We start from the raw sequence: 17,453 nt of genomic DNA, 5'->3' as shown, positions 1-17,453 counted from the left end.
TTTGTTAAAAGTAAATAAGTACTATTTTCCTCAAGTATTGATGAATTAGGATGATGTTGATTTTAATAATCACTGTGCACAAAGACTTAAACATAATAAGCTTCGAACAGTTTTGAGCCAAATGAAAATTTGTATCAGTGTTTGTTCAGCATTCTTGGCAATTTAACTTTGTAGATCCCATCTGGTGTTTTTTTTTCCACTTTTATATCCTCTAGAATAAATACAGTCTGTACAGACATGTTGTATCACTCTTGTTGGCAGCTTGCGAGATGTTGCTGTGAAAATGCTGCATTATGATCAAGAACATGACTGTTAGATTCACTTTGAGAAGCAGCCAGCAAGCTGCAGTCACCTGCACGTTTCCATCAGAGGTTGTTGGGGTCAGTCAGGGTTTCTTGCTGCATGTTCGGTGAACTGTTGCTTTAAGAGATGCAAAGATGACAGATGAATGACTTTCAACCCGCCATCCATGTCTAATTCTCTGCAGCCCATGTGGGTGACAGTTCAGTTGTGATCAGCTCAACTTTAAACAGCACAGTTTTACAGCACTTATTCCTCCAGTCCCCTATGTGGCTGCTGAGGTCTGTGATGGCAGTCTCGTGGGTCAGTTCCGTCACTCAGATTTTTCTCCTGGTGTTATTTTTTCTCATCGGCCCATGTTGGCTGGGGTGTCGGGAAGCGGGTCTGTGCTGCCCCGGTCGGGACTTGTCATGTGTCAGTAAAGGATGGAGATCTGACGGATCATATGGGACCTGCTATTGCGACCAACCCTGCGTGTCCACCATGGACTGCTGCCACGACTACGAGACCGCGTGTCCAGGTAGATGATGAGCTACACCCCCTTATGAAATTCTTCCTATTCTTCATAGTAAAATATTCCAAGTTTGATACTTGAGAGTCAGTGTTCAGCTTTTTCTATTCTGGTTCAGTGTCTAAACCTAACTATTCTAACTAACATAAAATCTTGAGGAATCCGGAAAAGGTCTTTTATTCATGTCTGTTCCAAATTATTTTGCTAACTGCTCTCTCCACCGTGGTCTCACCAAATCCATCCCACAACATGATGATGCCATTACCGTGTTTTACAGGAATGAGAAGGTGTCTTTTCTTCAATCCACAGCACTATTGGTGGTTCTCTTGAAAAAGTTCAGTTTCTGGCGGCTACCCTCTTGCCCGATTGGGCTGCTCCTTCAGAGGTTGATGGGGGTTGAACTTGGGGCCTGAGTGGGATTAGGCGTTTGGAGAGTGGGATGGTAGTGTAGATGGGAAGATGGGAGGGATGGGTTGCTTTAGGGACATATGAAGTGAGAGGGTGGTTATCTTGGGGATATATGGGGTTGTGGGGGGGTGGGGTTGTGCATTGGGGCATTGTGGTCTCTGGAGTGCTTGACTGGGGTGCTGGGGTGGCTGCTGGCTTGCGGTTTGGCATTTGTCCCTGGTACTGGGCCGGGCCGGTTGGCTCTTCTCCTAATGGGTTCCTGGGTTGTGTTCCTGACTTGGGGGCCGGTACTTAGAGAGGCTGGCGCACCAGTGCCCTGGGTCACCTGAGGCCTGTGCCCTGTTGCGGAAGGGGGTGCGATCTGACTCCAGCTTTCCTCTGCCTCCTTCTGGACCGACGTATGACCGTCCATTTGGTAGGCGGTCTCTGCTCTGGTGGTTACCTGGGACTTGGGGCCCTCTTGGTCTGCCCCTGATCCTTGGAAGGGCTGTGGTTGTATTTGCATGAACTCTCAACACAACTCACCCCTAATGTGTCGTACAGACATACACCCATTCACATGTACTGGCTGATGCTGTTAGAGCCTATGTTTGGACTTATATCTTCTTGCAACAGTATCTAGGCAATAGTTTCTGTCGATCCACTTTTACATCACTCAATCTCATTGGTGGAGTGGTGCACTGTCTTCATGTAAAGTTGTCCTATCTTCTTAAACCATATCTGGATCTCGCTTTATCATCTTTTCAGTCATTAATTTCCTGTTTTTCCAGGTCTCTATCTCCATTTAATAATTTTTTTTGGTGAACCAGATCAAAAAGCCTGTTGTTTGATCCAAGCTTCTTCCATTATAAATGCAATACATATATTGTGCATTTTTAGTGCTGCAAAAATGTTGCTGGACTCTTCCAGAAACCTGTGCTTTGATGCAAGACACAATCTGCAGGTCACTTAACCTCATAATTTGATAGATAGCATCTGGGATCTGGTGAGGTGTGTGGCTTTCCATATTGTGCCTAATGAATTAAGTGATAGAAATGTCTAAGGTAAAGAAATATTCACACAATTAATCTGAAACATGAAATGTGGACATTATAGAAAGATATGAAAAATCTACATTTGTAGATCAAGCAATCAGCTTTTGTGCTTATATGATGTAGGAGCATTTCCTAACACACAAGCAGAAGTAGTCCATGAAGACAGTTAAAACCCTGATTTTATTCTTTCTTCAGCTGTATGTGCTTGTTTACCTCAGCTGTGCCGTGCGTAGTGGGTGAGTGGACTCAGTGGTCAGGATGTGCTGAGCCCTGCAAGACCGCTGTCCGAAGGAGAAGCAGGGAGGTCCTACAGGAGCCACTCAATGCAGGAGCATCATGTCCCCATCTGGAGGAGCACGCTGGCTGTGTGAATTACTGGTCTCAACAAGGACACTGTCAAAACTCTCTTGGTGAGAAAATAATTGAACTCAATCCCAATATAAAAAATAAATAAAATAGCAAAGTGTGTTCAGTGAGAGGCTTCTTCAGGTCTGCTGTAAGACTGAAAGATACGGAAGATCCTTCCTGCCAGCAGCAGTGAGCCTCCAGAACAAGACCTCCTCTAATTAACAATTATCTACTACAATATTGAAATTGCCTTTGGGGACAAACAAAGTATTTTTTATTTCATTCATTTCATTTCATATCATATCTCTCAGGTAATTATGATCATTTCAAAACCAAGAGTCAGTGTAATTCCCTCCTATTTGTTGCATATAACTATACAGCACATCACCGGTCATATTTTTTAAATAAGAAACTGTAGCTGGTTATTTTATTTAATGTCGATGCTCATACAGTGCACTAAAGTATTATAGGTAGAAGCATTACTTATGATGTAGCTGTGTTTACACCGGTTTGCATCTGAAATGAAATCAAATAGATTTTGCTTGTTTCCTTGATTGGCTTAACGCCATTATTTCCTTCTTGAAATATTATTAAAATAAACCAAGGTGAAGGAAGAAAGACAAAAGAAAAAAAAAGGGCACCTGCTCATTTGAAATTTATATGAGACCAAGCGCTGAAGCATATGGTCACATGTAATGTTCTCTTCATCAATGCTTCCTCTGCAGTCCCGGCACTCATTACCACCGGTGGCTATGGCAACGCTCGGAAAAAGAGAGACGTCCCTGACAGCAGCGATGTAATGGGGTAACACATCCTTGACAGACAACAAAAATGTCTTAAATTACACTCCACTTTAGGTCTTTGAAGAATTTTCCCTCTGCATCTCTGAAGTTATGAGAACATGCGCTGCTGCAGCCTGGTTTCAACCTTAGTGTTTGTCATTATATGTTTATGTAAAATAGGTACTGCGTCCAGTTTCAGCTGACATCTCTGACAAAAGGGTGCCAGCAGAGCGGGGATGCTCACACCCTTTGGATGCAGCACCTGAGGGAGGGGCACCATGTGTGTGTTGAGTGCCAGCCACCTGCTCTCACTGCTGGACAAAGACACTGTGCAGGAGATGGAGAAGAAAACTATAAGGACAGGTATCTCTCGCTTGTTGACTGTTGAATCATATTAAAAACAGGCTTTGGCTGCATCCTGTTGCTAAGGCCACTTATGTAAAATGGACGGATAGGTGTTGAATACTCAGCTGTTGACTTGACACTAAAAGAGCACATTTAGTGTCTTTTAGAAGGACTTAACAGGCACCACATGGCCAAGGATCAGAATCATGATACTGGTAGCATCAATGAACACAGAAATTGTCCCTAATTGCTTAAATAATGCCATGCTTGCAGTATGATAAGATGGAGAATGAACTAATTAGCTGCACAAAGGCTGCTAACAAAGCTGACGATATCTGGACCAGCTGGATGGCCTTATCCATGCTGAACTAACCAGAGGCAGTCCAGGTTAAGGCTTACTTTGTTTTGTTTTTTTTAAGGAATTTAGTGCGTAAATATGGATGTCTATGTTATTGTTTTTCCAAACACAATAGTTGCTGTTATCCAGGCTAAAATGCAACCCCAATGTTTTTTTTTTAAAAATTTAATCAGAACTAGATGCATTGTTAAGTGTCTTCATTTTAGTCATAAAAGCTCAGTTTGTTGTGGATTTTTGCAGTTTGTGTTGCAGAAGTGTGACAGGTGACTGCAGGTTAATTCACTTAGTAGACACAATAAGTACACACAAGTTAGCTTAAAGGCTGTAAAATGTTGCATTTTAGCACCCAATCAAGGAGAATGGTTTTCAGAACACAGTATATTTACATAGACACTTGCTCTTTTATGAAACATAATCTCAAAATTTTGTTCTTGAACGTAATTTTTCTGCTTTTTTTCCTTTTACTTTTGTGCGCAGGGCCACAAACTAGAAGAGGGGTCAAGAAAAGCTCCCAGTTTACTGCCATTCATTAGAATTATGCGTTAAATCTAATTGGTTAGGCTTAGGAAACCATTGTTACTTGCTTCAAATGAAATCATCTCTAGCAACAAATGATTTCAGCTAAATTTGTTTTCATCTCCACGTTTCCTTTTCGTGGCTTCCTAACAATTTATCATGATATCTTTGTTCTGCTAATTTGTTGTTCAATAAGTTTCTAAATGTTGCAATAAAACCTTTGCATGTGAAAGGTGTCTATCTGCAGAAACACACCTTATTGTGCAGCCAGAAATCCTTTGTCACTCTGCTATGGGAGATTATCCTGACCCCAGAATTTCAAGAGTTTTTTTTTTTTTTGTAAGGCTGTGTTTTGAGAGTTTTCAGACTCAGAGTTCAGATGTCTGCATCAGTTGTGTTGGAAAAGCCTGGATTGCTGTTTTTTAGGGTTTATTTAATTTTTCTCCACTCAAATCACCGATTTGAATCCAAGTCTGTTGGATTTGAGGGCAAACAGTCCTGCTACCACTAGATGGCAACATTGTCTCTCACTGAGATTTGAAGAGAGTTGCTGTAACTCCTTTCCTTCCTCCACCCCTACAGGAAACGGTCTCTCCTGTGGCAGGCTGTGGGAAACCCTCGATGTAGGGGCGCCTGGAGACGTGTGAGGAGGCTGGAAGCTTGCTCCTGCCCAACATCTCTCAGTTTTCTCTTCATTTAACCAACTTTTCCTGTTAGCCTTCATTCAGGACGTATTTACTGACACATGACTAAAGACTAACCAGGAAAAACGAAGCAGAAGATTAAAATACAACAGATCCTGAATACCATCAGTCAGAGAGGAGTAGTTAAATTTCATTGTAAAATGAGAGCCAACAATTTGTAAGTCGAAAATGTAAAGTGATTTGATTTATTTCATTTTTTTTCTCATTCAAGGGAAACGTTGCTTTTTCTTAAGAAATAGAAATATCTCTGGACATTGAGACACTTTTTGTTTTTACATGACAAGTACTGGCTCTGTGTGAATCACAACCAGCCACAACGCCAAAGTTACAACATGCACTGAACAGTAGAACATTTATACAGAAACAACAGCATAGAAAGTCAATGGGTAAAAATGTTTTCCAGATTTTTCCTTTACAAAACAGACAGCCTCGAGACCTACAAACAACATTGTATAAGCGCTGGCTAAGGTAATTCAAATTTCTTTTTTCAGTTCCCTGGAAACAGTGTGTACTTACAAAGACTGATGGCTTTAGCAAGGTTGGGATCAATTCCACTGAGAGCTTAAACCATAGAAAAATGTGTTTTGTTTTAAAGTTGTACTACTTGTAGGTTTTAATTAATCTCATGCTCTAATACTGCTTATGTGTATAGGGTCATGTGTGGTGTATCACTACGTCAAGACCTCCTAAGTTGACCCCCAACCATGTAATACAGTGTTAGATTCAGTGTGTGGAATAGAGCAACTTACAAAAAGCAAACTACTACATGCTTTTATAAAGGTCCTGTTGGATTCTAACAAAAATGAAAAAGTCTTGAACCTCTTTAGGATTAAATTTAGATGCTAACGCAACAACCAAATCCTACTGTTGATAATAACTAAATGTATTTACTGTACAACTGGGAGTCCTATGGGGCTGCCGGGAGTGTGGTTATGAAAATGTCAGAGAATCTGTGCTCTTCAGTTTATTTCGTAACATTAAATGTGAAATAAAACAGAGTTGTGGTCTTCTAGTCCCATGATTCACATCAGTGTTTATCCCTGGGGACATCAGTAAATTAAAGGGCCTGCAACGCTGTTAAAATTTCACTATTGTCAGTGACTCTGGTGAGATGAAACAACCTCAAAGAAAACACGGCTGACTATTAAAAACAACTATTTGTAGTTTTGTGGCGGCATTGTGTCACAGTATCACAGTATAAGTACCAAATCAAACATCAAGCTTGATATTTCTCTGCAATAACTTTTCAAAAATCTCAAAAATTTTAAGACTGAAGTCAAGATTTTTGTTGTCGGTGAGTGTGTGTTCATGCACATCACCTATATATCTGTTTATACATATATATATATATATATATATATATATATATATATATATATATATATATATATATATATATATATATATATATATATATATACATACATATATACATACATACATACATACATATACATATATATATATATATATACATACATATATATATACATATATATATATATACATACATATATATATACATATATATATACATGCATATATATAATATACACTACTCACAAAAAGTTAGGGATATTTGGCTTTCAGGTGAAATTTATGGAAAATGCAATATGTTCATGCTACAGTGATATAATATCATAAAAGTAAGACATTTAAGTAGAAGGATGCACTACTGATTTCCTCATCTCAAAAAATTCATTCAACACAAAAGGTAACAACAATGGTAGTTACACCACAACAAAAAATTTGAACGTCTCAATATCTCGTCATGTGCCCTTGAGCATCAATTACAGCTTGACAACGACGTCTCATGCTGTTCACAAGGCAACTTATTGCCTGCTGAGGCATGGCATCCCACTCTTCTTGAAGGGCAGCCCTCAGGTCATTGAGGTTCTGGGGTGCAGGGTCTCGAGCCTCTACACGACGGCTCAGCTGATCCCACAGGTTTTCAATGGGATTCAGGTCTGGAGAGAGTGCAGGCCATTCCATTTGAGGTACACCAGTCTCCAACAGCCGTTCCCTGATGATGCGGCCTCGATGAGCAGGAGCATTGTCGTCCATGAAGATGAAATTAGGCCTGTGCTGTTCATGTAGGGGCACAATCACTGGATTAATGATGTTATTCAGGTAGTATGGGCTTGTCACTGTACCATTCACAAAGTGTAGGGCAGTTCTGTACCAAGTGGACACCCCTGCCCACACTGTAACACCGCCACCACCAAAAGCTCACCTGGTGACAACAATGGCTGATGCATAGCGCTCTCCCTGACGTCATTCATCATTTCTGCTCAGTGTGAATCGACTTTCATCAGAGAACAGCACTGAGGCCCACTGGTTCCTCGTCCAGTGTAAATGCTCCCTGGCCCATGCAAGACGATGATGCCTGTGCCTGGTGGAGTGGTCAGGTACCCGTGCAGGTCGTCTAGCACGCAGACCACGCTGATGGAAACGGTTTCGAATGGTCTGACGTGACACTTGGGTGCCTCTCACCTCTCTTAAACGTGCCTGGAGTTGAGTGGCATTCATCATCCGGTTTCTCAGGGCAGTGTTCACAATGTAGCGGTCATCAGCACGGGATGTGGCCAAAGGACGTCCACTTCTAGGCCTTTCTGTGACTCTTCCAGTCTCTCCATATCTCTGTTGCAACCTGCTGATGACACTCTGTGACACTCCAAGCTCAGTGGCCACTTCTGTCTGAGAACGTCCTGTTTGAAGCATCGCAATGGCAAGGGACTGTTGTTCCATTGTTAGGTGTCGTCTTGGTCTCATGATGTCAAAATGTGAACAGCATGATGAGGACAACTGTTTAAACACCAGCTCTAATTGAACCAGGACATTTATTGGTCAATTCAAGGATCACAAACCTGCCGTGATTTTTGCCGTTAAGCTCCTTGTTAGAGAACAGCAACTTGTGCAAAATTTATTGAAACATTTAACAGTTGGACATGTGCATTTAAAAGCTTAGAGAAGATCACATTAAGTTCACCTGTACAGGTTTGAATGCATTTTAGGCTTGTTGTGAAATTTCACCCAAAAGCTGAATATCCCTAACTTTTTGTGAATAGTGTATACATAATGTATATATATATATATGTATATATATATGTATATATATATATATATATATATATATATATATATATATATATATATATATATATATATATATATATATACATACATATATATATATATATATATATATGTGTATGTGTGTGTTCCCATGATACATTTAATTTCTCTACAGTAGTTCTTGCTGCCTATTAATGAAATATTGATTGTCATCTTTAAGTGAAAATGGTCCCTGACTGTACTGTATAGAAAACCAAAATCATGGGATAACAAGCAACACAGTGGATTTTATAAGCTGAATGGCTTCTACCTCTATTTTAGCATTGTTTTCTGAAGGATACACCCACCCCACACGTGTTTCCTATCAGCTTATGTAAACATTGTGGAATTTCAATTTCAAGGAGCATCAGTGTGTAATTGTGTGAAAGATGTTGAAAGCGATGGGATTTATGGATTTTGACTTTCAGAGGACAAAGACAACGCAATGAAACATTTATCTGGAGCAAACACTCACACACAATATTCTCATTGATACTGATGTTGTTCCTTGTGGAAAATAGCCCGGGTCATCTCAAATGCCATAGTGTGATATGAAAAAATACACACACTTAGAGTTGAGCATACAGCTATGTATGAATGCAGCCAAAGGAATATCACCAGCGGCCATCTAAAATATGTGCCGTATACCCTTTGTCAAATATCGTGCAGCAGTACGTTTTCTCAATAAATGATCAAGTTATTTCAGTTTTTTGACACTTCTTTGTAGGTGAAGGCTGTGATGATGCTTTATAATACCGCTGTGTAGGATTATGTTTGTCTTTTTGTGAACACAACTTATGATATTAACAAACATTCTCTGATGTACATTCCTGGATGTTTCATAAACAAAACAACTATAATTCTAGTTACAAATACAAAAAATTGTGTAATATATACTTGATTGAGGGTTTGAGAAATTGAAGTGAACTATGCACTAAATAATGCTGTTTCAGTACAAAATGTCTCTCTTTCCACAGCTTCAAATGAATACTGCAACAACCCCCTAACTACCTTTCCCCTACAAAAGAGGGGAAAACATGGAGTAATTCGCATTTCTAATATAATTTTAGATTGTCTTGGACTATAATCTGATATAATCTGTGTTATGATGCAGCCAATATTGCTGATATTTGTCAAAACAAAAAGAAACAAACAAAACCAAAGCAGGACTTTCACACATGCATGCATTCCTACTGGAAACAGTTCATTCTTTTCTACTAAGCAGCAGCCTCTCTGCCTTAATGCCCAGGCTTTACAGCAGCAACACACACACACACACTCAGGTCCCTCTGCTTCTCTCAGTCATTGCTATTCCTTTCACACCTCAGCCCCTTTCACTATGAGAGAGCAATATGAAATGGTCCAGCTCTGTGATTAAAATGGGAAATGAAATCAGGATTTGTGATTACACTCTTCACCACAACACACACCCATACACACCCACACACACACACACACACGCGCACACACATACAAAAAAAATGTATGTCGATCACCTTCTGTTGACTTTTGAATCAAATTCTGCCCAACAGCTACATTTGTGATGGTGCAATGGCCTCATTTACGTGCATCTTTTACCAGTCTATTTGGGTCAGGAAGGGGCTGGCACTGAGGGTTTTTCCTTTGTTAATATTGTTACTATCGGAGATAGCGGTGATGACAGAAAACATTAAAACAAGCAACAAATGAAAGAGAATGTACATTAAGTGTCCAGTAAGGTGTTGGGATAACAACAGATTTAGTGCAAATTGGCTTCAATCCTGCAAGTTCCTGATAGATATTTTCCTAATTAGGTGTGTTGATGGTGGTGGTGGAGTGTGCCAGGGATAAGTCTGCCACAGATGTTATAAATGAACTCTGGTTGGCTGATGCCAGAAGAGAGTTTCTGGAAAAACCTAGATTATCCTGCCTAGTTTGGAAAGTTGGAAAAGTTTGGTAGAAACAGCCAAAGAGGTCGTATGAAAAGGTCACATGCGTGTCTGCAGAGTCTGACACATGAGATGCAGGAACAATATCTGTTCATAATTACATTTCCAGCATGTCTGGCTGAATGAACTCTTTCATTTATGCTATATTTGTATCACAGTTTATTTTGAAAGTGATTTTTACTTGTTTTTATGCTTCCATGTATTTCTTCTTTCTACTGTTAGTAGCTATTCTTTTTTTCCTCCGATTTCCATCAACTAAATCCCCTTCTGATATTTACACTGACATAAAGGCAATTCATTCCTGACTGATTTGGGTTATTACATATTTCCACATCTCTGTGAATCTGTGCCGGTGAATTTTACATCCCTGTGCTCAAATGAGCAATCAGAGTGTTATGTTATGTTACTGCAACATATTATTGCTCATACTTTGATGACATCCTACATTTATATCCTAAGTCACCTCAGTCACTTTTTTTCATTGTATGTTTCACACTAATATGCAGTCATCATGAGTGTTGTTTTTAAATAAAATAATTTTTGTCTTAAGCTACTTAACTTTTTTTTTTGTTTTTCATTTTAGACAAACCTTATCAAATAACATGGAGTAGTCTGGACATTCAGCACCTGCGCTAAAGCTTCCTGCCCTGGACTTTGACCTGAATTGGGACAAAAAAAAAAAAAAAAAAAAGCTTGGATCCTATTTTTCAGGAAAAAATTAATAAAATGTACGGCTCACCGAAAAGCCTTTCAACAGACAATTCATCCTGGATCCCATGTCAAGCTGTAGATATTTTGCTAACCGACCTTCTATCAGCTAAACTTCTAGACATAACAAACTAGCTAGAAATAGCCCGATATCAACAAGCTGAAAGGGTCATGTGGTCACAACCTATTGCTGTTTAGGTTGACATATAGTTCTTGTCCAGTAAATAATTTCCCCTCTTGGTCTTGTATGCTGTAACAAAACCCAGACTAAATGACCCAGTTATGTTAAAACTGGCTCTGCTGCTGCACTTGGAAACACACAGTCCTCTCATGGACACTAATTAGCACCACTTCTGACTGTATTTACTGATCTATTGCTTTTATCCATCTAAATGCAGATATTACTTTGACTATATATCTGTTGTATGTTTTAAATGTATTTTTTGTCTATTTTATTAATCCTCACCATGTATTTCTGCTCTCATTTGCTCTTCATCAGCTCAGGTTAACATGACCTATATGGATGTGAAAGGAAACATATTAGCCATCACGGATGTTATGTTTGTTAGGCTAACCTTTGAAGGGTATTGTCATTCTTTCAATATGAATTCTCTTCATATGTCTGCATGGCTCTATAGTAGAGGCAGTGTCATTAGGTAACGGAGGACGCTTTGTGTTTCCAAATCATTGGGTCGCAGTCAAGAAACTCATTTATATTTATGGAATGCTGCTGAAATTTCAAACATAATGTACAAGGTTTTCACACCTCAATGTTGCATTTACACAGTACTCATGAATATGCAAAGTGCAGAGTGGGTCTAACATGTGACTACAGTGGATATCTGTAATTTAATTGCTGCATGTCTGTGTGTGTGTGTATGTGTATGTGTATGTGTGTGTGTGTGTGTGTGTGTGTGTGTGTGTGTGTGTGTGTGTGTGTGTTTGTATTTGTTTTGAGGTTTTGTTACATGGAGACCTTCAGCACTCCGATTACTAACTCTCTGCTTAACTGTTTCCAGCCATTCTGGACAAGTGCTGTCACCATGGAAACTAAATGTAAGTATCTTAAAGACAGTCTGACAACCCCACATGACTCTTTAGTGAGCACGTGTCCACGCATGCATGAGTTTGATAAGTTTTGCAACTTATTGGTGGTAACTTGTGTGAGTTCAGTTTCATTGCACTTGCCTTTAAAGATTAAGAAGCTAATTGGGAAGAATAAATCCCCTACTTTCGGTGTATCATACACACTTTAAACCATGTTTATATTAGTCAGATGGAGGCCAAAGCATGCTGAAGATTTGTAGGGTGAAGTCTAAACTTCATGCGAAGAAACAAAAATGTCATGATTTTCTTACATTCAATTATTTCATTTAAAAAAAATTATGCACAAGCAGCTTGTTTTGTATTTCTATGTTGATTGTGGCTGCATGCATGTTTTCTTAATATGCATTTTTAGGCAGAAATCAAGATCAATATTTATGACGTTTCTGTTCACTTATGCTTGGAAACACTTGGTCCACCACTGTCAGTCCTAAAAACTGTTGGACTAGTCCTAAGACATCACCCACGTGTTGAAATGTGAACATATCCATTCGCATCACAACATCTTGGCCCAAAAGATAGCAAGATACTTCTTAAGACAGTTCACCCAATATAATGAATGATGAACTGGAGCCCATGATAACTGCAGACCCTGTGCCAAGACACTAATATTTATATTAATATATATATACTGTATATATCAAATGATTATGACATAGCAGACAAGTAAATCACTTTCTATACGGAACTTTCTCTTAGCTATAGAAAAATAAATCGTGTTAGACAAGAGTGTGTTTACATGAATTACCATCAGATCACTCAATAATATTCACATTCTCTCTCACACACACATTGGCAGACATGCACACGCCTACAAATGTATATATGACTAAGGCCAGGTTTAGGAATGGAGTGCACAAGAAAGTAGCTTACAGGCTTTTAGGTCCTCTTGTGTATCTCCAAGTTTATAAAACGAGATGGGAGTTAATATGGGAAGGTGAACTTGTTTCCTCTTTTTTTTTTCTTTTTACCTGGAGGGTATAAACACTTTTGGCTAAAACCACCATTTAATTGTGTTGGATTACATATGACCTTACCGAAATTTCCTTTCTAACTTCTTGTCTGAACAGACTCATCGGCTACTTGGGAGTGCTCTTTTGCTTTGTGGGCATGAATCACAGCTAACAGGAATGAGCTGAAGGAAGGGCAGTGACATTCTCCAATTAAGAAATACTTCTTTCCCAGAGTATTCATTGCACATGCTCACTCAGACCTTGTTGCCCTAATGGCATGCTCAGGTAATTTGTGAAATGTGAGACCCTTTGTCTTTGTCTCACTTCCTTTTTTCTCTGGCTTATTGTGTATTTAAGCCTGTCAGGTGTCTATCACAAAACACTTTGTCCCAGCTACTTGTTTAGCTTTGCTTCTTGTACTTGTACTTGTACCTCAGAGGCCTTTATCCAAAGTATTTTGGCGGCCCCTTTCAACCTTTGGTCTACGTCCCATCTCCGGTCCTATGTGATTCTCGTGAGATATTCCACGAATCCCTTCGAGAGGGAAAAGGCAATTCTGACCCAGCATTTTCTGGGCTGCTTCTAAATGGTTTGTCCCCCTCTGGTAATTTATGTTAATACTGCGCTTTGGACTTCCACTTGCCAGCAGACGATCTGAAGGACTGGCCTCTGAGATGTCACGGAGGTGCTCATCGTCGTCTGTATCAGCATCAATGTATTTACTGATGGAGGAATCATGGAAGGTGAATACAGTAGGGGCCATGGCAGTGCTATCTGGAGACTTTGGGGGGGTCTTGCTGCTGGCAGTGGTGTAGACAGAGACTTCAGGGCTTAACAGAGAGTGGTCTGACACAACTGAACTGTCTGAGAGTGGGGACGGCCCTGAATCCCGTTCGCTGCGGCAGCCTCCTTTAAGGCTTTTTGAGGTGTTACCAGAAAAGAAAAACTTCTTTGCATTCTCTGTGCATGAGGACTTTGACACAGGAGTCAGTATGGACTGCCCTATGGTTTGCTGGCCGATTTTTAAACTAGCATGCTGAGACAAAGCTGCAGCTGGAGCAAAAGTGAAGCGACTGATTTCCTGAAGCCCAGCGTCTGCTGCTGGACTGCGAGGGAAACGCGGATTCTCCTGGAAATCTGTTGCACAACTGATGTAACTGTCAATGCTTGACAGGCTTTTCATATCCCCAACGACTTCTCTGTTTCCTAGAACGTGTGATCCATGATCATGAATGGCTCCGAGCTCAATCTCATCTCTGTGCTTGTCCACTCTAGAGCTCCTATCTTTAGCATTGAGGTTGGGTTGGGATTGTGTCTTTGCCATCTGGTTGTACATCTCTTCTAGCTTCTGGACATTTAACCTTTGGGGACTGGTTGCGCGAGCCTTGCAGGGTGATCCTAGCTCTTGTGCATTGAAAGAACGATTTGAGCTTGTCTCTGACGCAGCCCTTTTGTGAGTCCATTTCCAACGACTTGGAGAAAGATGGTTGTCATGCGGCCTCTCGCTCTTTTCCACCACAACGTCCATCAGCTCTGCACTACGAGCAAAAGCCTCTTTCAAGTTCATTGAAACGATGCTACCATTTCTCTTTGCCCTCTCAAGAGCCTCTCTCCTTTTAAGTGCTTTTTCTTGCCTCTTTTGCTCTTTGTAGAATTCAGAAAAGTTATTTACAATGATGGGAATGGGTAGGGCAATCACTAGTACTCCAGCAATGCAACATAAACCCCCCACAATCTTTCCCAACAGAGTTTTGGGGTAGATATCGCCATAGCCTACGGTGGTCATAGTGATAGTTGCCCACCAGAAAGAAGCTGGGATGCTTTTAAACTTTGTATCCTCCTCATCTTTCTCAGCAAAAAATACCAGACTAGAGAAGATCATGATGCCCATGGCCAGGAAAAGAATAAGCAAACCCAACTCATTGTAGCTCCTGCGTAGAGTGAAGCCCAGAGACTGAAGGCCTGTTGAGTGGCGAGCCAGCTTCAGAATACGCAAGATTCGCATGATCCTAAAGATCTGAACCACCCGGCGGACATTCTGGAACTGCAGCACACTCTTGTTGGATTCTGTCAGGAAGATGGTGACATAGTAGGGCAAGATAGCCAAAAGGTCAATGACATTTAGAGGACCCTTAAAGAATTTCCATTTATTGGGGGAGGAGAGGAAACGGAGTAGGTATTCCATGGTAAACCAGGCAATACACACAGCTTCCACGTGCGCCAGCTGTGGGTTGTCTGTGGACTGGCCAAACTCGTCTATGTCCTGCAGCTCTGGGAGGGTGTTCAAAGACAGAGCAATCGTGGATAGCACAATGAAGAGGATGGAGATGATGGCCAAGATCTGAAAGACAAATTGAAACAATATGAGTAAGGAATGCAGGATTAAAAATTGAATTAAAAACCTCAAAATAGGTTGTGACTTTTGATGTTTTGGTCAAATTAAGGTGCTCCTGTGTATGCAGCACCTAGACTGCCGACATACACAGGACAATACCACTACATTTAACCTAGATTTTAAGATCTTTGCAAAAGTCATATTTCAAGATTGCAAAAGTCCTTAAAGGGGTCCTATTATGGTATTTGGAGTTTTCTGAGCTTTCTACAGTGTTACAGTGTTGAATTCTCATCAGACATGTGAACGGCACCGTTTTTTATCACCTAAACGCATGTTTGAGTTTGAGTCTGAGTTCCAGCATGCTCTCCGTTCGGTTTCCATGGCGACGAAAAACGCGTCGTTTTAGAGAGTTTTTTTCTACTTGGAAATCCTTGTGACGTCCCGGGGGATAAGGTTCGGTGATTGGTTACCTTCTACTGGTTAACAAGAGCATGTACAAATACATCAGGCGGGTAGAAAACGTCGGATAAAGTTATTTCCAACGATGGCTGGTGAGTTTACCAAAGAGAGACATCCTGCTGCATTCGTTGCTGTGGGTTGCTGTTTTCCACTTTGTTTTCAGGGTCTGATTCAGGTTCCAACATGTAGGGCTGTATGCTATGTGTTGACATTGTATTTTGTTTTTTTATTGAGTTCATATGAGCCTGATCCTTCTGTTTATGAGATGTTACAATGACGGCGAAAGCAGGTGCGGTGCGGTAGTGCAGTGGCGGGAGGCGGGGCTTAAAGCAGAAGAGTCTCAATCCACTCGTTTTGCCCACAGGCTGATCTGACAGCCTACGGAGAGGGTCGGTCTGAAGTAAATAAAGCCATTTGTGACAATAACTCGATCAATCTCAGCCCTTCTGGGCTCAGAAATAAAAATAAATTAGCCTGAAATGCACATAATAGTTCCACTTTAAAATCTGTTTCAAAGGCAAAAAACCTGCCTGATATTGTTATTTTCCTCTCTTGTAACTTCTATGTTTATTTTTCAACAAAATTGTCTAACACTAATTAAACATGTGAACTCCACAGAATTAAATCAACATGCATCCAGCATATTTATGGACAGTAAGTGTTGACAGTAAATAAATGCCAATAATCCTTGAGTCTAAAACTTTTTATTAACTGTGTTAGTGAGTGAGTGATTTGCTTTGAGCTAATGGATTGAACTGACTTGAGCTATTTATTTATTCATGAATCACTTATCAAGCTTATTCACATGAGTGATTGTGCTTTAGTGGATAATAAGCAGCTAATAAACAAAAGGCAAAACAATTGCAGAACATGACATGCATAATATCTACTAAAACGTTTGTTTTACAAAAAAGATTAAAAAAAGATTCCGTCGTCAGAGACATTATTTTTTTTAAAAAGTTTAACTTGTAGAATGGTTATAATAAAAAGTGTATCTTGTCTTAAAATATGCTGGAAACCTATTTATGCACTTGTTGTTTAGGCTCAGTTGTACTATGCCCTTATAATTCAATGAAGATAATCCAATTTACAACAGCAGTGGAAATTCAACTTAGTCTAACATCATTGTAAAAATCCCATTAAAGTCTGGACTGAAAATAAAATTCTTCTTCCTGAAACAAAAATCTTTAAAAAAGAGACATTTTGCAGATCTCATACCATACTCAAGAACAAGTTTATAGTTTTACTTTGTGGATCTACAAGAAGATGTACTTTATGTATTATGTATGTTTTTTTGTAATTTTTCCTCTTTCTGTACAATACTACAGCGCCTGTTATCTGAAATACTTACAGTAGTTGTAACTCCTGTCTCTTTAAGATACCACTACCGAAATGCCCAGTCTGCTTTGTTCGGTCAGCCGGCTGATCAAAACTATTGAGTTCAAAGCAGCTGTGCATTGTTTCTCTGGAGCTAAAATAGCCACTGGGCAGGCACTATGTCCTTGTGTTATGTGGTGATTTAGACCAGAGAGGGAAGAAAAGGCTG

The 17,453-nt window shown here is 39.9% G+C and overlaps 2 protein-coding genes across 2 annotated transcripts in view; one reads left to right on the top strand and one right to left on the bottom strand.

Annotated features, from left to right (window-relative positions):
• Positions 1-588: 588 nt before the first annotated feature.
• On the top strand, positions 589-5,302 carry LOC306757567 (somatomedin-B and thrombospondin type-1 domain-containing protein; the record flags this gene model as incomplete). Its single annotated transcript, XM_079242657.1, has 5 exons — positions 589-820; positions 2,472-2,663; positions 3,327-3,405; positions 3,564-3,746; positions 5,185-5,302. 5 exons carry the CDS (start codon positions 589-591, stop codon positions 5,300-5,302), a joined length of 804 nt encoding a protein of 267 aa, XP_079098783.1.
• Positions 5,303-13,546: 8,244 nt separating this feature from the next.
• kcnb1 (potassium voltage-gated channel, Shab-related subfamily, member 1) overlaps positions 13,547-17,453 on the bottom strand; it is a gene marked incomplete at its 3' end in the record, with an annotated part of 29,333 nt that continues 25,426 nt past the window's right edge. The window contains exon 2 of the mRNA XM_079242629.1: positions 13,547-15,454. Coding sequence (XP_079098755.1) covers positions 13,547-15,454 — 1,908 coding nt within the window. The remainder of the gene's footprint in view (positions 15,455-17,453) is intronic.

Source organism: Telmatherina bonti, assembly GCF_933228915.1.
Source record: "Telmatherina bonti genome assembly, chromosome: 6".
NCBI lineage: Eukaryota > Metazoa > Chordata > Actinopteri > Atheriniformes > Telmatherinidae > Telmatherina > Telmatherina bonti.
Note: the sequence above shows the minus strand (reverse complement) of the source record. Positions and strands in the feature narration are given on the sequence as shown.